At 41.7% G+C, this 22,024-nt stretch overlaps 2 protein-coding genes across 3 annotated transcripts in view; one reads left to right on the top strand and one right to left on the bottom strand.

Annotated features, from left to right (window-relative positions):
- The window catches only part of LOC126253330 (LIM domain only protein 3-like), a gene marked incomplete at its 3' end in the record, with an annotated part of 1,158,153 nt that overhangs the window by 877,449 nt on the left and 258,680 nt on the right, over positions 1 to 22,024 (top strand). The gene's annotated exons all lie outside the window — the stretch shown is intronic.
- On the bottom strand, positions 1,869 to 6,806 carry LOC126253331 (ATP-dependent RNA helicase glh-2-like). Of its 2 annotated transcripts, none has more exons than XM_049954597.1 (2): positions 6,765 to 6,806; positions 1,869 to 2,367 (listed from the first exon to the last, which is right to left on the bottom strand). In XM_049954597.1, the coding sequence occupies exons 1-2, from the start codon at positions 6,777 to 6,779 to the stop codon at positions 1,927 to 1,929; spliced, it is 456 nt and encodes a 151-aa protein (XP_049810554.1). In that variant the 5' UTR covers positions 6,780 to 6,806; the 3' UTR covers positions 1,869 to 1,926. The 2 variants fall into 2 exon arrangements, with proteins under 2 accessions (XP_049810554.1, XP_049810553.1); XM_049954596.1 differs by lacking the exon at positions 6,765 to 6,806 and adding an exon at positions 6,574 to 6,729.

Genomic DNA, 22,024 nt, shown 5'->3' with positions numbered 1-22,024 from the left:
AGACGGGAAAACAATACGCACCTGGATAACAGTAGGCATTGAACAGGCAGCTGTGGACTTTCGGCATTTTTTTGTTTTCAAAAGGCTTCCAGCAGAACTGAAAAAAAAATGAGTGCTTAACTCCCATTATTCAAATTCAACTTAAAAGGCTTTCTTGTGACGCACTCCTGTTCTATAAAAGAGTTGCTCGCAGTGGTTGATAGCATTTCTCTGTAATGTGTTATTTATTCGTATACTCTCTGATATTTTTTCGTGTCTCATTAATTATTTAATTATTTTGTTCCTAAATTTTCTAATCTGCAGTCAGTACTAATTCCATGACCAAGTAGCTTTAGGTTGCATTGCCCCATTGAACCCTATAGATGAATAAAGAAATAAAATAAATATTTGTACCTCAAGCGTTAGTTTATGATAACTGACGGACACCGGTCACGCAATAAATATTTTAACAGAAGTTTCGGTGGTCTACATATTACTGGTCATCGCCTATTACGTTATTAGTTTGCGTTGTTTGTTGGTTGTTAGTCAAAGAGAAACCCAGCAGAATTAGGTGGTGCCTATCTGGAATTTTGAACCCGTTTCAGTACCGGCATGTGTTAGACGTGCTGTTAAACAATAATAATAAAAAAAAGGTACGTGGCGAAATGGCTTACGTGAGCTGCGAAATAAGCTGATCTAAAAGTAGATATCATTCTCTAGATCGTTCTTCGTTTGTACATTGGTACTGTGGTTATTTCTTCTTCAGTGGTGGTTACCTGTTTAACTGCTAAGTTTCAGGTCTTTGGACTGTAGCGTTACAATACGTGAGAGGACTAGGACGTTAATTGTGGTATCCAAGTACTTATGTGCAAAACAATGTGTCTGATAAATTAGATCTGTGCTAACAACGAGTCTAGAAGGTGGAATAAATTTTCACAAAGCGAAAAATAGTCAACCTGAGACGTAGGTACTAATGGAAGTGAGCAACAGAAACAAAGTAACTGCGAAGTAACTTCTTCGATCTGTGTTCCAGTTGAAAAGCACTTGTCATCGCATGTAAAAAAAATTCATAACTCTTCCTTACACCAAATATGCCGATTATTTCCTTGTCTGTCCTTTGCTGCAAGTTTCAAAAACACTAGCTCAGGGTACCTTTATCTGTTTTTAAGATTTCTTTCAATATCCCATTATCCACTCTCATACCCTTCACGCATTTTTGTCTGGCTTGGTGCCATATAGCAACGTTTGTCACTTTTCAGCAGGCTGCTAGAGATATATTGGATACATAAGACAACTATCTTCTTCATATCCCACTATCCTCTCTCATACCCTTCACGCATTTTTGTCTGGCTTGGTGCCATATAGTGACGTTTGTCACTTTTCAGCAGGCTGCTAGAGATATATTGGATACATAAGACAACTATCTTCTTCATATCACTTTCTGGTCATTGAACAGGAAGCAATACGAATCATTATATTACTGAGCAATTTTGTTGAAACTACGAGCAACTATGTATGAAGGACAGGGATTCTCAGTCTGCTCTTGCTCATTTAGACTTCAGCACCTCAACTATTGTATCAACTCTCTCTCTCTCTCTCTCTCTCTTTCTCTCTCTCTCTCTCTCTCTCTCTCTCTCTCTCTCTCTCTCTCTAAGTGGTTAATATTATAATACCATAAATATCGCTTCAAGTAAACGGCCGTATCTGTTGATAATAGTGTACCGTTTGTATAATGTTGTCTTAAAAATAGAATTTTGTTTCAGTAAGGCAAGTTTTAAAAACATTCTCTGTGTACGAGGAAATATAAGATTGACCGTTGTAGATAGGGAATTTAACTCCGTTGGAAGGTGATCATATTTACCACATATCGTATCAGTGAACATCAAAGGTTGCAGATTGTAGCTCTTTAATGCATCGCAGGAAAATTCAAGGTGTCATACAGGCATTTCAATCCCTTTCTCTTGACTCGCTACTGTTAGAGTCGTCTCGTTCACCGGAGTTACGGAGAGGTCTGTTGAAGCCAATGTCTTGGAAGCCGTTTCCTGGGAACCGACCGCCAAAGCCGCCGTTGCCAGGCAGCTGCTGACCAAAGCCACTGTTGCCAGGGAATGGCTGAACGAAGCCGTTGTTACCAGGATATTGCTGACCGAAGCCGTTGCTGCTAGGGTACTGCTGACCGAAGCCACTGCTCGGGAATCCAGCTCCGAAGCTTGGGTAACCCTGTCCGAAACCAGACCCCGGCAAGGCCTGACTCAGTCCTCCATTCACAGGAAATCCAGAGACGAAGCCACCATTTCCAGGAACCCCGGAGTTGATACCAGCATTCCCCGGACGACCATTTGGTCGGCGAGGGAGTGCACAAGCGACTGCAAATACCGCGGCCAGGACCTGCGTAGAGGACGAAACATCTCCATGAATGCATACACTCAATAAGTCCAGAATACACAAGATGATCCACAAGTCGTGTCCCATAGCAAAAGTCTACAATAGTTTGGCCCATAGGACGAAATCGTATTGAGGTTTATAAGAGGAGTGGTAATTCGAAGCAAAAGAAGTCTAGTGAACATGGCATGTATATCTAAAAAGCTGCCTGCTCTTCTTCATCTTCGATGAAACAAATATCTTCTTCTGCAAGCTCTTAGCTTTCCGTATTTTTAGTATGTGTAGTACAGACTAAAATAAGGAAAAATATCCGGTAAACATTGGTTCGAATGCATACCTCAAGAGTTATGAACACTTGTTCATCTTCGTTACTGTGAAAAACGCATCTTACACTAAATAAATGCTCATAGCTCTTAAGGTTCCCACTTTGGAGCACACTGACATTTTCCTTTTTTTTTGTCCATATTACCTCCTCCCAAAATAGGGAAATTAAAGAGTCTTCAATAGTATAGATTCATTTCACAACATCGAAAATGAATCAGTCCTCGTAGCTCTTAAGGTATGAATTTTAGAGCACGTGTTTACTAAGACTATTTCGCTTCGAATGATAGTTCCTGTCGCATCCCTGAACACGACTTCGTCCTATGGTCCACGACTATTGTATCACCAATGAGGCTTTGTCCTGAGTGAGAGGGAGTTTTACTCAGGAATGAAACAACAGGTAGCAGACAGAAGTGAAAGAATAATAAATAAACACATCCCAACTGTTGAACCAACCTTTCGTAAAATTGCGGCATAATATACCGGGTGATCAAAAAGTCAGTATAAATTTGAAAAATTAATAAACCACGGAATAATGTAGATAGAGAGGTAAAAATTGACACACATGCTTGGAATGACATGGGGTTTTATTAGAACAACCCCATATTGCTAGACGCGTGAAAGATCTCCTGCGCGCGTCGTTTGGTGATGATCGTGTGCTCAGCCGCCACTTTCGTCATGCTTGGCCTCCCAGGTCCTCAGACCTCAGTCCGTGCGATTATTGGCTTTGGGGTTATCTCAAGTCGCAAGTGTATCGTGATCGACCGACATCTCTAAGGATGCTGAAAGACAACATCTGATGGCAATGCCTCGCCATAACTCCGAACATTCTTTACAGTGCTGTTCACAACATTATTCCTCGACTACAGCTATTGTTGAGGAATGATGGTGGACATATTGAGCATTTCCTGTAAAGAACATCATCTTTTCTTTGTCTTACTTTGTTATGCTAATTATTGCTATTCTGATCAGATGAAGCGCCATCTGTCGGAAATTTTTTAACTTTTGTATTTTTTTGGTTCTACTAAAACCATATGTCATTCCAAGCGTGTGTGTCAATTTGTACCTATCTATCTACATTATTCCGTGATTTATTCAGTTTTCAAATTTATACTGACTTTTTGATCACCTGGTAGTTCAATAGCTCTACGAGGAGAGCAACGCTGCTTGTCGTAGCTGTTCAAAGACACTGACCTCTGGATAAATGAAATATTTCGTTATAGTCTAATGTAGCACTTTTTTCACTCATTGAAGATATCGTTTTAGTGCTAAACAACTTCACATACGTTTTTCATGATCTCCTCTACAGTTTTTGAAGGAAAATTTTGCTGGCGGGTCCGTAGCTGATAAAGTATTTGTTTTGGAAACAGACTGCTCCCGGTTTTAATTCTTCTGGTCTCATCAGCAACCGAAGTAAACATCTTAGCGTCTCTGTAGAGCCGATCTCATCGTGTATATGGAGATGTATCTCTATAAAATGTCTTTTAGTAGTCGTAGACGCTATACACGGTATCCACAAATGATTTGGCCCCATATACACTCTTTTACTTTATCATATGTGTATATTTTTGTTTAATGTTAGTGGTTCTAAGATTGTTCAATGCTTGAAGGAAACCGGTTGCCAATGTGAAGAAGTCTACAGTAGACAGTAAGAAAAATATATTTCAGTAATTCAGCTGTCAGTGGTTGCCCCATTTGGCAGTATTTCAATCCCTCACAAAACAGAAAATGTTACACCACCTCATGTGTTTATTTATGTAATTTTTTTCAAGCCATTATGTCAGTGAAGACTGGATAAGATTAACACCTTTTTATCCTCTTTGCATGTAGCACCGGGAAATTCAGGGTAAGCAAAACAAAAATTGGCCCAGAAAATATTTGCTTGCGTGGAATCGTCCCTTAGTAATGAAAATCACAGAAGATGCTGGAAATGGCCAGCGTTAATATTATTGCAGTGCTGTGCTCGATTTACCACTGTCATGTACGCGTAGCAATTCTGCCTGAGCGATAGCATTACAGCGCTTTCGGTGTTCTGGTGTAGGCCTTCCAGTGTATGAGAATTACGTGAGTATAACACCCTTCAGTTTTCCCCACAGATAAATATCACAGGGAGAGATCACGCAGTAGAAGTGACCAGGAGATCGTTTTCTCCTCCCCGTATACCTGAAGCATCCGTGATAAAGTTGTCAATATTGTGTGTCTCGTGGCTTCTTGGTGAAAATATCCACACAGTCGTTCACCTTCTGTAAGCTGATCCAATATGGATAAACAGTTTGTGAACATACACTTTGGCATGAACAGTTTGGCAAAAGAATAATGTTACGACGTGGAAACCAGACATTGCGCACCAAATCAAGATTATGCGAGGGCTCTTCAGAGTACTGATGAGTATTTCCTGATGGCTAATGGGGCATTTTCTGTGGAGTCACCTGCCCTGACAGACTGAACCAGACGTCGCGTGAAGAAAAACTAAGACCCTGAATTCTTGATTCTACTTCATCCAGAAAACACGAGCAGAGCACAGCACGTGAAGATTCTTGTGGGCGCTTAAACTCACGTAGGACAGTAAATTTGCAGGTCTTTTTTGATAGTTTTTCGAAACGGCAGTCTCTTTGATTTCCATGTGCACAGCTAAACGGTAATGAGACTTCGTCGGACTTTGTCCCCGGCTTTTCTTGACTCGAGCAATATTTTCTGGTGTTCGAACGCTTTTCGAATAATTACGGTTCTATTCGCAACAACGCCACTTCCGCGTCATTTTGCCACTAATTTTTGCAAAGCATACATTTATGAAGGTTTTGTCACAACACTCCCAGCCTTAAATTATAACGCAAACAGTTCCACATGCGTTGTTCACGAATTGTGTATCACATAACACTCGACAATGAACACGCGTTGTTTTCTCGTGATCGTCATTTTGTGCTTCATTCACATAGTCACTAAACACATTTTCTCCTCTCACTCACTCAAACGTAATGGTACATCGGAGGACAGGACGTGAAACGGGCATGTATAAACATGTGACAGCAATTGATCCCCGCGTTGATATCAGTTTCCAGCGGTTTTCGCGACATGCAGTTCTCCTGTTCATTGACATGGATCAGTCCTAAATATTTTCTAGGCCAGTTGAATTTTGCCCATCTGTAGAAGATTTTTAAAATGTAAATATTCCAACGATGGACACAGAATTATTGCCTCCAATGAATAATTAGAAAATAATAAAGCAAACAAACCTAAAAAAAGAAATCCATCAAAGATTTTCACTATATCTAGCTTACGTTTCAGAACGATATTCCGATGTATCAAATTCCGTTATTGTTGCACGTCTTACAACACAAACAGCATTTCGCTGTAGGTGCTGCAAGCAGAATCTTTATTACTATGGGCGGTTCGTCTTATACTCCTACTATCTTGCGTAGTGGCATTGTAATCGGCCAACTAATTTCAACTGTAAATTCCACGGTTTCTCATGGTGCTCTTGTTAAACTGAGAGAAACCGTTCACTAGAAAAAGTATTGATTGCAGTTTGTGGCTGTTCTACAAACATAACATCATTAGAATAAGATTAAGGCATCTAATGGGGCATGATGACAGTCGTCTTTCCCTGAATTTGCACGTTAATGAAACAGGACTGAAAGTCTTAAAAATTGGTAATAGTGTATAATGTCTGCGGGTTTTATACGTAATTATAAATTCAGAACACGTTTGACATTTCGAAAATGGCAGTGATTTCTAGAATGGTCCTAGGCTATGAGAAACTTCTTTCCACAATAAGTATTTTCCCTTTTATGTGTTAATCGAAATTACTGTAAATTCTGTCTCATGATATTTAGGTATTTTCTTAAAACACGCTCAAACATTCTAGGGCAAACGCGCCGCTAGGACACTTACCAGAAGAGTCCTCATGTTGCTGCGAGGCTGTTTCGTTCTTTCACACTACTGGAGAATCGTTAAGCGAGCCTTATATACAATGCTCGCTCGTTTGGGAACAGTGTAACACCACTTTGCGTGACGTACGCGACAGTAAGTTGACCTTCGTTCATGCAATGCTTCTAGGGCAAACGCGCCGCTAGGACACTTACCAGAAGAGTCCTCATGTTGCTGCGAGGCTATTTCGTTCTTTCACACTACTGGAGAATCGTTAAGCGAGCCTTATATACAATGCTCGCTCGTTTGGGAACAGTGTAACACCACTTTGCGTGACGTACGCGACAGTAAGTTGACCTTCGTTCATGCAATATTACCTCCAGCCTTACGGTACGACGCAGAATCACAACAGTATTCCATTGGCACAAATAAAGCGCGTTTGATTGGTGCGCAGCTAAATGGAAAATTCTGATAGTACCTGTGTATAATTAAGGCGTGTTTATCATCGTAAGACCAAAACAGAAATTTTCGAAAGTAGTTTTCCGAGAATGTCTTTCTCATTAATGCTTCGTTCCGTCACTTTGTAAGAAAAAATGGTTCAAATGGTTCTGAGCACTATGGGACTCAACTGCTGAGGTCATAAGTCCTACTTAAACCTAACTAACCTAAGGACAACACAAACATCCATGCCCGAGGCAGGATTCGAACCTGCGACCGTAGCGGTCGCGCGGTTCCAGACTGTAGCGCCAGAACCGCTCGGCCACCAGCGGCCGGCTCACTTTGTAAGAGAATTAACTGTTACTTTCATAGAATAGGAAGTTACAATAAACGTCCTTCGGGTGTTACCGACCGTAATGAAACGACGCTCTTAATGCGGAGGAACGGAGTTCGAAATCCGGCCAGGACATCCAGATTCAGGTCTCCGGTGGTGAAAGCAAAGATAATGCCTTGAATTCTCTTGTAGATACATTGTTTTCATTAATTCATTCAGAGTTCCATATAGAACTTCAGGAATTTGGAACTAGGCAAGATAATGTAAGAAGTTGTTGCAAACTGCTTTAATAATTAACTATCGTTAAACTACTACAAACCATTTGTGTTTACTCAAGCTAAGATTAAAATGGTGCTTAAAGTAACAGGAAACTCCGCTATTGCTTGTTCATCAATTAAATAGTTTCGGTTGGTGTATTATTGTTGATGTCTACGTCGCCATATTAATATTTACCGTAAGAAAACACATAACTGGATGCCACTCGAACGGAAGCCTGTTTACAATACACATGTCTACTGATCATACATTGTATGTGAATCTTGACTTCTTCAATATAGTTAGTATGATAACACTGGTCTACGAAAAAATTAAAGCTGTCCCTATCTCTTCCAAAATAGTCAATTCCAACCGTATTGAGGTCGAAGAACAAGAATATGACGCCAGATATTTTTTTGTTAGCCCCCGGTTGAAACACACAATATATATATATATATATATATATATATATATATATATATATATATATATATATATATATATGGACCTTCTCCTCCGTTTGATCTCTTTAATTATTCACTTGAGCGTTTCTGTTTTCTTTTTAGGCTTTCGTGCCTCAATCTGTCAAAACGGAACCTTTATAGGATCTCTTTGTTGTCCGTCTACGTCTGTCCGTCTGCCCGACTAGTTGGAATCATATTTCTCAGGAAGGTGCTGACGTGTCAAGTACAAATTCATGTCACATATTAATCTCTGTGATTCCTTGACAGAGTGAAAATATTAAGCTTCTAAGGCAATGCATCAAAAAATACGACCATTTATGTCACGTATTTTGATACTCGAAATCTCATTCGTCAAAACTCGTAGGGTACTTCCCGTTGATCTAGAGTTGTGAAATTTGGCAAGAAGGAAGGTTTCGCCGAAAAAATAAAAAAATGAGAATACTGTTAATTTGTAATTATACAACAAGAACAAATGTTTTAGTCATTTTTTATCCGTCTGTCTGTTTGTCTGGCCGGTTGTCAAGACCCCTTTTTCTCGTGAACAGGCTAGCGTATCAAATTAAAATATATGTTACTTACTAGGGTACGCGGTCACTTGGCGGTGAAAAAAATTTAAGCTTTTAGGTCAATTCAATCAAAGAATTCGAACCCTTATGTCACGTATTTTGATACTCACAAACTCACTCATCAAAACCTGTTTGGTACTACCCGTTGACACAGAATCGTGAAATTTGGCAAGAATCAAGATTTCACTATACAAAAGAGCAAAAATATCAGAAATTGTTAAAATGTAATTACATCACATGAAAATACACTCCCGGAAATGGAAAAAAGAACACATTGACACCGGTGTGTCAGACCCACCATACTTGCTCCGGACACTGCGAGAGGGCTGTACAAGCAATGATCACACGCACGGCACAGCGGACACACCAGGAACCGCGGTGTTGGCCGTCGAATGGCGCTAGCTGCGCAGCATTTGTGCACCGCCGCCGTCAGTGTCAGCCAGTTTGCCGTGGCATACGGAGCTCCATCGCAGTCTTTAACACTGGTAGCATGCCGCGACAGCGTGGACGTGAACCGTATGTGCAGTTGACGGACTTTGAGCGAGGGCGTATAGTGGGCATGCGGGAGGCCGGGTGGACGTACCGCCGAATTGCTCAACACGTGGGGCGTGAGGTCTCCACAGTACATCGATGTTGTCGCCAGTGGTCGGCGGAAGGCCGTCTTCCGCTCACGCTCCAACATCGTGCAGCCCGCCTCCAGTGGTGTCGCGACAGGCGTGAATGGAGGGACGAATGGAGACGTGTCGTCTTCAGCGATGAGAGTCGCTTCTGCCTTGGTGCCAATGATGGTCGTATGCGTGTTTGGCGCCGTGCAGGTGAGCGCCACAATCAGGACTGCATACGACCGAGGCACACAGGGCCAACACCCGGCATCATGGTGTGGGGAGCGATCTCCTACACTGGCCGTACACCACTGGTGATCGTCGAGGGGACACTGAATAGTGCACGGTACATCCAAACCGTCATCGAACCCATCGTTCTACCATTCCTAGACCGGCAAGGGAACTTGCTGTTCCAACAGGACAATGCACGTCCGCATGTATCCCGTGCCACCCAACGTGCTCTAGAAGGTGTAAGTCAACTACCCTGGCCAGCAAGATCTCCGGATCTGTCCCCCATTGAGCATGTTTGGGACTGGATGAAGCGTCGTCTCACGCGGTCTGCACGTCCAGCACGAACGCTGGTCCAACTGAGGCGCCAGGTGGAAATGGCATGGCAAGCCGTTCCACAGGACTACATCCAGCATCTCTACGATCGTCTCCATGGGAGAATAGCAGCCTGCATTGCTGCGAAAGGTGGATATACACTGTACTAGTGCCGACATTGTGCATGCTCTGTTGCCTGTGTCTATGTGCCTGTGGTTCTGTCAGTGTGATCATGTGATGTATCTGACCCCAGGAATGTGTCAATAAAGTTTCCCCTTCCTGGGACAATGAATTCACGGTGTTCTTATTTCAATTTCCAGGAGTGTATCTTTTTGTCATTAAAACATACATTGCAATCACCATCGGTCAAAAGCATAACAGGCGGACATTACTGCATGCAAACATAAAATGTATGTTGTAGTCATGTTTTAGTAAGTAAATAAAACTATTTTATTAAATCTTTTGTGTGTACATATATAAACTTAAGTCCCCTGCTCGCTTCTTTTCATTTGTCCAGGCTAGTCTAAGGAACCACCGTAGAGATTTTGATACGGTCTTGGAATTCCCGGAACCGATAAATTGCCAGTCGAAAACAGACAAAAATCGTTGAGATTCTGGATTCCCAGGATGGATGCACTGTAATATATTTATAATTAAGTTTGCACAAAATCCTCAGGTTTTTTTATTTTCATTTGTAACCTACTTTTGGGGTAAGTCTCGTGGCTTTCCAACAACAGTCTGTAAGCATAGATGACATCCACTTGCCCCGATATGTTCTTCCCATGCTGAAATGTTTTGAGCGAAGCGCTCTCCATGCTCATCACTCATTGCTTTAAAAGAAGTCCAGATGTGAGTCCAAAAAGTGGATCTTGAGCAACATATTAAAGCCTACCTCTTGGTATGTCCTCGGAAGTTCATTTACAGTTAGACTGTAATTTTCAGCTCTTTGGTTCCCAAACAAATTGTGACCCACATTTTTGAAGGTTTCCCAAACCGATTTATCTTTCCCTTCAAAGACAGTAGGAAATGTTTCATTCTTAAACAGTTCTAAAATTTGTGGTCCAACGAAGATTCTCTTTTTGGTCTTAGCATCGCTGGGATGTGGGAACTTTTGCTTCTAGATATTGAAGCTTTTCGTTCCCAATTCATCAGTTTCACTAAACTCTGCATAAGCCCAAGCTTTATGTGTGAGGGTAGCAATAAGACTTTATCACGAAGAACTAAGGGGAGCACTGAATTCTCTTTTTTCAAGGGTCCACAATTTTCCTTTCAGGCCATATCTTTCGGGTGTAGTTTGATTTCCTGTGGCGACTGCTCCACTCGCAAAAGAAGCAGCAACACGTGGTATATCCTAACTGAATTTCAAGTATGTTAGCAATAGACTTAAGATCGGCACATTTCTGCCATTGATGGACTTTATAATTTAATTTTTCAAGACGTAATTTTACATTTTCATAGCTCTCCTTCATATGTACAGCGTGCCCTACGTGGAACAGACGGCAGTGGGTTTCTGTTGTGAAGCGAAACAGCGTTCAATCTTAACTTAGAGAAGTCAATGAAAAGTCTCCAGTCCTCCATTCTTGAAGATGTCATCAGATCATTCACATCACTATAAGCTACAAGATTGTTTTGCATTTCAAAGAATGGCGTTAAGTCTATTTCTTGATGAATACGTGCAGATTTAGGTTTTTCCGTGATTTCCCTAAATCGCTTCTGGGAAAGTCCGGGATGGTTCCTTTGAAAGGGCACGGCCGACTTCCTTCCCCATCTTTCCCTAATCCGATGGGACCGATGACCTCGCTGTTTGGCCCCTTCCCCACAACCAACCAACAGTACTGCTGTACAAGCTAGCAGATCTGCGCATGTCTTATCTTCGTTGTCCTTAGTATTCTTTTTTTTCAGTCTATTCGCTTAAAACTACTAAATGTCTCCCTCAAAAACATATCTTCAAAAAAAGTTATTGCAATTCACTGTTGAAATACATGGATTTTTTGATTTCCTTATCCAGTATTCCAGAGTATTTCATTTTCTATAGATTTTTTATCATATTTAGTTATCGCATAATACGGCCAGTTACGTGCTTGCTTTCATATTCTCAGTGTTCTCATCTTGATATAAAATGCTTCTGTATACGCGTGTAGCTACTCAACGTCAGCTGAAAAGCAAATGTTATTTGCTCGTTCGTGTTCGCATGCGTTTCTTCATGAGTTGTAAGCGGTGGAACAATATCATTCATCGATTCTGTTTCATGTGAAAAGTCATGTTGACTTGACGTCTGTCTCGTTTCATCGAATAGATTAAATAGTGCCTATAGAGACAATAAGTACGGAAAAAGTGACACAAGTTGCATCTCTGGAGTCGAATAGTTTGCTGACTACAATGCCTACAGATGTTTGTCGTAAGATGAAAGACGACATAGATCATGTTGCGTGTACATGTGTGCGTGTTTGCGCGCGCTTGTGTGTGTGTGTGTGTGTGTGTGTGTGTGTGTGTGTGTGTAAGAAAGAGAGAGGAGGGAGAAGAAACTAGAGGAGTAGCCAGGAAGCGTTGGAGGGAGGAAAGTAAAGAGAAGAAGGGGAAGTGAGACGGGAAACTGGGAGAGCAGTGAGAGATTTAGCAAAATATTATTATTTTTTATTTCTAAATCCAATCAGACACATTTTTCTAGTTCATCATGAACATAACTAAATTTGAATTTTATCCGTTTAGCAAAATGAATTTGAAATACTTTTCTTGATTATGACGAAGATGTTTTTCCAATCCCTACTGCAGTGCCGTGTGCTTTGTCGATAACTGTAATAACCTATGGCGGCACTACGTCACATAAGGAGCACTTAGCTTTTCTGGGAGTATCATCTGAGTTTGAGATGGTAGTGAATTCGAGTTTCACAAAACTTTCAAACACCATTTTTTCATAACGAATGAAAACACTGCCGAAATTTTACCGACTACATTTAGCCCGTTTCAAAGAAATATCTTGCATTAAAGCAACGAAACATTTCTGAAGTAATAATGTCACTCGTCGTGGCGACCTTAACTTCAGATCATACGGTTTTGTTTATTTCATAAGTGAACCGTCTTTTCTATCATCCCTGTCCTACAAGTGAGCTCAATTCTTCAAGATTTTGCACCATGAGTCATACAATGGCAGCATAACCTGTTTTATATACCGATTTTCCCGTAACAGAAATTTCAGTCTTTTGCCGGATGAGCAGTGTGAGCAGCTTCGATATAATAACTGCTTCAATGGTTATCGGAAATAACAGTTGATTTTATTGTAGTAACTGCGCAGTATAAACACCGATGAACCAAAACATTATGACCAAGATGATCTGCATTATTATAACCTATTTTTTGTGCTCTTTTTCGTTATTTTTTTGACAGCATGTCATCTGCAATATTTTCCGTCCTGTTTCGTGTCTCTGGTTGGTGTCTCGATCAACTGCTGTTCAGTCCACTGGATTCACTCAAGTTTTCACAATTTTTTTTTTCGCTCACTAGTTCGCCTCAATTTTTCAAAATTTTTTCAGCTCACTGGTTCGCCTTCATGCACTTTCACAAAATGTCGTGAAACGTGATCTGAGGAGATACTTCTCAATCCACTCAGTTTCGCCACATTTTGTGAAAGTGCATGGGAGGCGAACTAGAGAGCGAAAAAAAAAAAAAACATTGTGAAAAATTGTGTGGAAACAGTGTATTGAACAGCAGTTGATCGAGACACCAACAAGAGACACGAAACAGGACGGAAAATTTTGCAGATGACATGCTTTCAAAAAACGACGAAAAAGAGCACAAAAACCGGGGTATAATAATGCAGTTCATTTAGCGATGTAATTTTAAGAAACAAAAAAAGTGACCCATAGTAGGTGACACATAGGTGTCGAAACATATATGAGGAAATATGAAAAATAAACGAATTTTGTTTGCATAAGGCGGATTTTCAAAACAACCCAATTTTGAAACACAGTACAGCAGCGCTTATGCTTCCATGAATTCTGCAAGCCCTTGATAGGTTTCCAGAATTAGGTGGCACCAAATGACTACTCACAGATCATTAAATTCCCGCAGGTTACGGGACGGTGGTTTGTGGGCATACAACTGGTGCCCGATATGTTTTCCAATGGGTACACGTATTTCACTTTTGTCATGGTGTCTTCGAGTACTACCACAGATCGCATAGAAGCCCAACTCAATGTAACCCACAGCTCACCGGCCTGCAGCTGTAGCGCGGTGCACGTTTAAAGCAGCCATTTCCCTGGATGACGGCGTGTACGGACCTAACCATCGACCTAGTGTTAAGGAATGCGATTCATTCGTTAGGTGACACTTTCCTATTGATCCACGGTGAAAAAAGTTGCAAATTTGTGGTAATTTCCTATGGGACCAAACTGCTAAGGTCATCAGTCCCTACGCTTACACACCATTTAATCAAACTTAAACTAACTTATGCTAAGGACAACACACACACACACACACACACACCCATATCCGAGGGAGGTCTCGAACCTCTGATGGGGCGAGCCGCGCGAAGCATGGCAAGGTGCTTTAGACCACGCAGCTAACCCGCGCGGCTGACCCACGGTGTAAACTCAGTGATGCTGTGCCCATTGCAGTCGTAACTGACGATGTCTTTGGGTCAACACAGAAACACGTAGGGGTTGTGTGATGTGGAGCTCCATGTTCAGCAATAGCCTTTGAACGGTGTGCTCTGAAATATTTGCGCCTGGATCATCGTACTTTGTCGTCACGTCTGTCACAGATGACTGCCTATCCTGGGTTGCACAACGGGGATCCTCCGACTTCCACATGAGACGTGGACGTCGAGTACCATACAGCCTACTCGTTATACCACCATCCTTCAGTCACTTTCCACAGGTGCTCACAACATTAGCATGCAAACAGCGTATCAGCTTCACCGTTTCAGAGATTCTCGTTACCTGCCGCAGCGCCACAACAATATGCCCTTTGTCAAAACCGCTTATATCCGTGCATTTCAGCATTTGCGGCCCTTATCTCCACTATAATGACAGTCCCTTCGTCTCTCTTCCGCTTATATTCTTTCCGTACTTCGTCACGTGCCCGCAACTCTAGCAGGAGACATTCAACCTCACGGTGAGCAATGGTCAAAATGTTTTATCTCATCAGTGTACAGTAGACAGGTGCCCCTGAATCGAGCCGGCCGGAGTGGCCGTGAGGTTCTAGGCGCTACAGTCTGGAACCGAGCGACCGATACGGTCGCAGGTTCGAATCCTGCCTCGGGCATGGATGCGTGTGATTCCTTAGGTTGGTTAGGTTTAATTAGTTCTAAGTTCTAGGCGACTGATGACCTCAGAAGTGAAGTCACATAGTGGTTCAGAGCCATTTGAACCAACCCCTGAATCGAAGTTACGCTTTTTAACTTCTACCTACATTGCTGACAAACGAAAGCAATGACAACAATCCTGCAGAATGAAGTGTGCACCGGTAGCAGAGAGTGTTGTATCTAGAGGATAGTGTGCCAAGGAATAAACGATGTGTTTTGGTCGGCACTTCCGTCTGGTGACTGATTTTAGAATCACATAAAAGAACGTGCACTACAGACTGCCATAAGCAGTTTCCGACGTTTTCGACGATTGTTGTTAGACATGACGCTGTGTTTTGTGCCCCATTTGTAAATATTTTGCGTTCTGTACATTTAGTACAGTATTACATATTTAAAATATTTGGAATGTACTGTTCATCCTCTAGATGCAGAATTTTATGGTGAGTAAACTGCTACACATTTTTAGATTTATGTAACGTATGGATATGCGGTTGAAGATTGAGAGGATACATCATGTAACTAATGACGAGGTGAAACTTCCTGGCAGATTAAAACTGTGTGCCGGGCCGAGACTCGAACTCGAGACCTTTGCCTTTCGCGGGCGGGACGTGAGTGGTGCCTGGGGAGCTCAGATGGTGCCGGCACGGTAGCTCCGCGTGTTCGGTCAGAGAGCTGGTTGGCCTCTGTAATAAAAAACTGAGTGAAAGGATCAACAACGAACATGAACGGATGTCATGTGACGTCCGCAACGACAAAACACAACGATCAACCATGAACAAAATGAAAAAAAAAAGATGGTAGAACACTTGCCCGCGAAATGCAAAGGTCCCGAGTACGAGTCCCGACCCGGTACAGTGTTTTAATCTGCCAGGAAGTTTCATATCAGCGCACACACCACTGCAGAGTGAAAATCTCATTCTGGTAATGACGAGGTGCTGAACACTGGGGAGAAAAGAAATTTGTGGCACAATCTAATTAGAAGAAGGGATCTGTTGATAGGACACCTCCTGAGACATCAAGGGATCACAAATTTAGTATTGGAAGGTAATGTGGGGGGTAAAAATTGTAGAGAGAGAGACCAAGAGATAAATGCAGTAAGCAGTACACAATGATGTGGGTTGCAGTAGTTATTCGGAGATGAAAAGGCTTGCACAGAATAGAGTACCATGGACAGCTACATCAGTGTTCGGACTGAAGGCCACAACAACAACAATATGGACAGTAAAGCCGTATTTCGTCGGCCGTGCGCCATCTTGTAGCTTGAAACCGAAAATGTTTTTCCATCGAACATGTGATACTTGCAAAATTTTATACTAAACGATTTTCCCTATGTTGAAAATGAAAATTTGTGTTAGTTTACAATTGCTTCTGTTTCAAAATATATTTTACTTGTAACTGGTTTTTGATAACACTATTATTTAATTTGATTTCACTTACCGGGTGTGTAGCAGAGTAATAATGTAACAGATAGACGGTTAAATACGATACTGACAAGATTTCCTCGATTGCAACGATTTGATATTTCAGTAGAATATTTGTTCCTACATATAAGATAATACTGCAACATGGAACATGTTTCCACATTTGGAAAAATCCTAATTTTCCGGAGAGATTTTTTTAATTTCAGTAAAAGAGTGCAGCACTAAAAGACTCAATTCCATCGTTTCAAAATATAATATTAAACTATATTAAACTTCTATCAAGGGCCAGAGCCGAAAGTTTGAAAAATGTACCAGAGTACAACACTCTCTCCTATCCGTAATGCACGCAATCTATGATCAGCGAATGGTTAATTTATGAATATGATAAAATGTCTTTAGTAGCGTCACTGAGTGAAAAAAGCGCACTTGTTGCAGCACAATTCTTCCGGTGCTCTGCATGTGTTTGTGTGGAATCTCGATTTTAACACAACGCGGTTTGACAACAGTTCGGATCTCATTGCTTTCCCCACTCGTGTACAAAGGTCACAACGAAAGTTGAGGTTCCAGTCCAAGGCCATTTCTGGGGAAGCAACTGAGTTTGCTCGCTTGTGGGTGGAGTTGCTTCTTTTGACCTGTTACCCTCAAATTGCACGACGTAAGTAAAACAAACGTAATAGGACAATGAGACAACGGGACATACCCCACCGACTGCAGTTGTGACTGATTTACATTTAAATAACGACGTTTACGCTGCAAATATTCGCTATTCTGAATAATACTGTCTATCATTTTCTTTATGCTCCACTACACAGCCCGTAAGAAATTGGTTAACATTAAAACCATGGTTCCATCAAGGTGTCAACCATTTTGTCAAAGGCAATAATTTATTAAAGTCCACAGTAGGCCTGTTTCGCGTTTTAAGCAACTTTCAAAAAATGGTTCAGATGGTTCTAAGCACTATGGGACTTAACATCTGAGGTCATCAGTCTCCTAGACTTAGACCTACTTAAACCTAACAAACCTAAGAACATCACACACATCCAAGCCCGAGGCATGATTCGAACCTGCGACCGTAGCAGCAGCGCGGTTCCGGACTGAAGCGCCTAGAACCGCTCGACCACAATGGCTGGCGCAACTTTCAAGTGCGTGTTACTCGTATACCGATGCTAGTCAAGTGAAGTTGTACTTGCACACCGATGCAAGTCAACAACAATTTTCTACTCATTGCTTTTTCGTTTCAGCATACTTATGCATTATTTTCAGTCATAATGGCTATGTTTGTAAATCGTGACTGTGTGGGAAAATTATTTATTTCAAGTCCGCCATTTTGTGTTGTGTGTACAACATCGAAACAATTTTTGCAGTGGCATTCAGTGACAAAATACAATGTGGAATAGTGTAATGTCAATCAACAGATCCGCCATTACACCAGTGATACAAGTGAAGCAGCAAGAGGATATAACTGCTGTGATATACACACTCAACAACAAAGAAGAAAATCAGCAGAAGACATCACTGACTTCGATCTCTGGATATACACTGCCCCCCTCCTTCCCCCCAAATGCCACACCAGCAGCTACAGTAAAAAACAAAGTGTTCTAGATTAATCTAGTTTAAAAGTGTTTATTTTTAAGTAACATTTCTCGATGTATGTATGTATTTACAAACGCTTGAAAATGAACAAAACATGTTCGAAACGCGTTGCATTATGTTAGATCAAGCATAAAATAAAAAGTGACTGGTAGCAGAAACTTGAAATAAATAATACTTATGCATCATTAACAAACATTCTGTGACACTGTCAACCGTATTTATTGTTCGCAAGTAATGCAACTTTTGTTTCTCGCTAAATTTCGGTTGAAAAAAATGCGGAATTTGCTGTGGGAAATCGTGAAATATTCCCGTTTCAGTCCCTATACTTCCATGCAGTTCCGATAGGTGCGGCGATATACGTAGCGTTTAAAATGGCGTATCCAAAGAAGGTGCGTTTCAAACAGAGAACTGTCATTGAGTTTCCTTTGGCGGAAAACCAGAGCATCGCAAATATTCGTATGTGCTTGCAGAATATCCACGAAGACCTGACGGTAAACAAGAGCACGGTGAGTCATTGGGGAGTCGTGTCACCATCGCAACAAAGTCGTGCAAATCTGACCGACCTCCCGCCTGCACACCACTGTGACTCCAACAATATTGCAACATGCGGACACTCTCATTCGATGTGATCAATGGATCACAAACTCCTCGCTCCTCAACTGGACGTCTCCGTTGGTAGCACTGACACACTCGCCCACCAGCTGAGGTACTCAAAGGTGTGTGGCCGCTGAGTTCCTCGCCGCCTAAGACCATGAAGGCCATTGAAGGACAATCTGTGCCGAATTGCATTCGCGTTACGAGGCTGACGGTGACAATTTTTTGTCGAACATCGTCAAGGTGGTGAGACATGCGTTCATCACTTCGAACTGGAAACTAAATGGCGATACACGGAGTGGCGCCACACCACCTCTCTTTCGAAGAGAAAAAGACAGCCGCACCCTCAGCCGCTAAAGTCATGGCGACGGTCTTCGGGGATTCTGAAGGGATTATTCTGTTTGATGTCCTCCCTCATGATGAAATGATCAACTCTGACGTGCATTATGCTACCCTCAGGAAATTGAAGAAGCGACCCCAACACGTTCCTCGCCACAAAACATGCAAACGAATGTCTCCTTCTCCATGCCAACGAAAGGCCTCAAACAAGTCTACGCACACGAGAGAAGCTCACAAAAGAAAACTGGGCTGGTTTTTCTCATCCACCCTAAACCCCGGATCTCGCACCTTCCAACATCCGTCTGTTTGTCCCAACGAAGGACGCACTCCGTGGGAATGAGTAAGTGGATGATGGGCAGGTTACCGATGGAGCAAGATGTTAGCTCCGACGTCGAGCAGTAGAGTGGTAGCATGCGGGAATACTGGCTCTGCCAGTAAGGTGATGTAAGGCCTTCGCAGTGAACGGATATTATGTGGGAAACTAAAGTTTTTTGCCCAAAAGAGTGGGGAATAATGTAATGTATTGGAATCCTGACTAAAACCATCCTGCTTTCAGGAAAAAAAAGTGTTGCATTACTTATTGAACGCCCTACGTATTGTAGACAAGTCGGCAAACGAACAGATTAAAACTATGCCTTCAACCATGAAGCTTGCATGTCGCGGAGAATGCTCTTACCAGCTGAGGTGGGGCGTAGTTAAGGATTCGAGTGCCAGTCAGACACAGTTTTGACTTGCCAGGACGTTTCAGACGTACGTACATCCACTGTGAAGTGAAAAATTCTTTCTGTAAACTATCCCGTGGGCAGACGCTGAGCCATTTCTTCGCGTTTCTCTTTTTGCCACGAGTTCTAAACCCGCAAGTTTCGCCGGACAAGTTCTGTCAAGTTCGGAAGGTGGCAGTGAGGTACACGTGGAAGTAGAGCTGTTAAGGCTGATCGTGAGTCATGCCTGGTAGCTCAGTCAGTAAAAGATATTGCACGCGGAAGGTAACGTACGTGTCCGATCCGGTTCACGGTTTCCATCTGCCAAGAAGTTTCGGAACAATGCCATTCGTGTTGATGCAAACCACGAGTGCTGTCACGCAACGTGATCTGTCTTATTTATTTCATTTTTCAACTTCTGTGTAACACATACTGTTGGTAACGTTACATAGTGTCAAAGTAGATATTACTTCTCGACTCACTTTTCAAGCATTGTGCTACAGAAGGCCGTTAATGAATGCATATGCGTGAAAGTAGGGGAGAGTCGAGCAGTATGGGGCGGATTAAGTTTTTTGACTTCACTTTGTAACTGTGGTGGTTAATCGAATTATTAATATGCTATTCTCTTACCTCAAGACATGTTCTAAGAATAGCACAGTGCAATGACTTTTATTTCTTATTCTCAGCACTTAATTACATTGAAAGTAAAAGAGCCACAATTACAATGCTTGTAGGAAGTGTCTTTCAGTATCCTTTATTGTCTTTTCTGTGGTAATACCGTTTTTTTAATTATACCCTGCACTGACTCATATTAAATAATAATACAACACATAAGCATGGGAAATTATTGTTGCTGTTTTAGGTTAGTTCACCAATTTTCAGCTCGTTGTTTTACAGATACTGCAAATAAAATACAAAATATTTCTGATTCACACATCCAACGTGTGTCCAGCCTCTCCACGTTATACACTGCAGCCAGTCTTCTTCAAATGACTCCAGACAGTCCGCAGCTCGTGGTCGTGCTGTGGCGTTCTCGCTTCCCGCGTCCGGGTGCGTCCGGGTTCCCGGGTTCGATTCCCGACGGGGTCAGCGATTTTCTCTGCCTCGTGATCACTGTTTGTTGTGTGCTGTCCTTACGTTAGTTATGTTTAAGTAGTTCTAAGTTCTAGGGGACTGATGACCATAGATGTTAAGTCCCATAGTGCTCTGAACCATTTGACTCCAGAAAAATAATGTACTATTCGGATTCTTTTGTTGACCCACTGTTTCCAATACATTCCAGTTTTCTACGCCGTTTTGTAAATTGATTTTCATGGCCACCATCTGGTGTTTATTTATTTATTTATTTGGAACATCCGACTTAAGGTCATCTTTCATCAACTCTCTTTCAGAATTTTGTTTTTTTAAATGCCGGCAGTGGCGATCATTTTATCACCTAATTGTTGTTTAAAAGGTGACGATGTCAAGATCTCGCTGAGCCCTCGGTTTCCTGTTCCTTATCTTCAATTCAGCGGCCTTAGAGGACGGAGAGATGCTTTCGGTCTAGAAATGTTTGGAGATTCCAGAGGACTGAAGTTTTTACTACAGGCTATTGACCAGAAGTTGAAGACACAGACTGATAAACACTGATGGGATCTTTAGATGGAGCAGACTGGCCACGGTGAGAGAAGATGAAGGTCCAGGTGCAGAAAGGATGGCTGAATTGAGAGCTGGTGTAGATCAAAAAAGATGAGTGAATGTAGAGCTGATGATGGTCCAGGATTGCAAATGTAACTGAACTGTGAGGATCAGAAAAGTTATTTGATGTGAGTACCGAAGCAGGCTCCGATACCAACACTATGCCATTTCTGTCTGAAAAAATGTAAGAAGAAGAAAGTATAATTTAGAAATTGAAATTACATCTAGTCGACACTGGAAGACAATCGGGTAGCCAGTACTTCACGACAAACACGCTGTAGGATCTACCTGTGTTGCAGGTTCTTTTATAGAAATAATCATGAAATGTTTGTTAAATGTCATTCCATACATAATATACATAGGCAGTTTTGTAGGCCCTTTTCTATTCCTCATCTATATAAAAGATGTTGGAGACAATGTGAGCATATTGTTTGCAGATGACTCTGTCGTTTACCGCCTTGTAAAGTCATCAGATCAAAATAAAAAAGATATCTGTATGGTACGAAAATTGGCAATTGATCCTAAACAATGGAAAGTCTGAGGTCGTCCACATGAGTGCTTAAACACATTCTTAAAACTTCGATTACACGTTAAATCAATCAAATCTAAAGGCTGTAAATTTAACTAAGTACCTAGGAATTACAAT

The sequence above is a fragment of the Schistocerca nitens genome, chromosome 4 (genome assembly GCF_023898315.1).
Source record: "Schistocerca nitens isolate TAMUIC-IGC-003100 chromosome 4, iqSchNite1.1, whole genome shotgun sequence".
NCBI lineage: Eukaryota > Metazoa > Arthropoda > Insecta > Orthoptera > Acrididae > Schistocerca > Schistocerca nitens.
The sequence above is the reverse complement of the archived record's forward strand: the minus strand, read 5'-3'. Positions and strand labels throughout refer to the sequence as shown.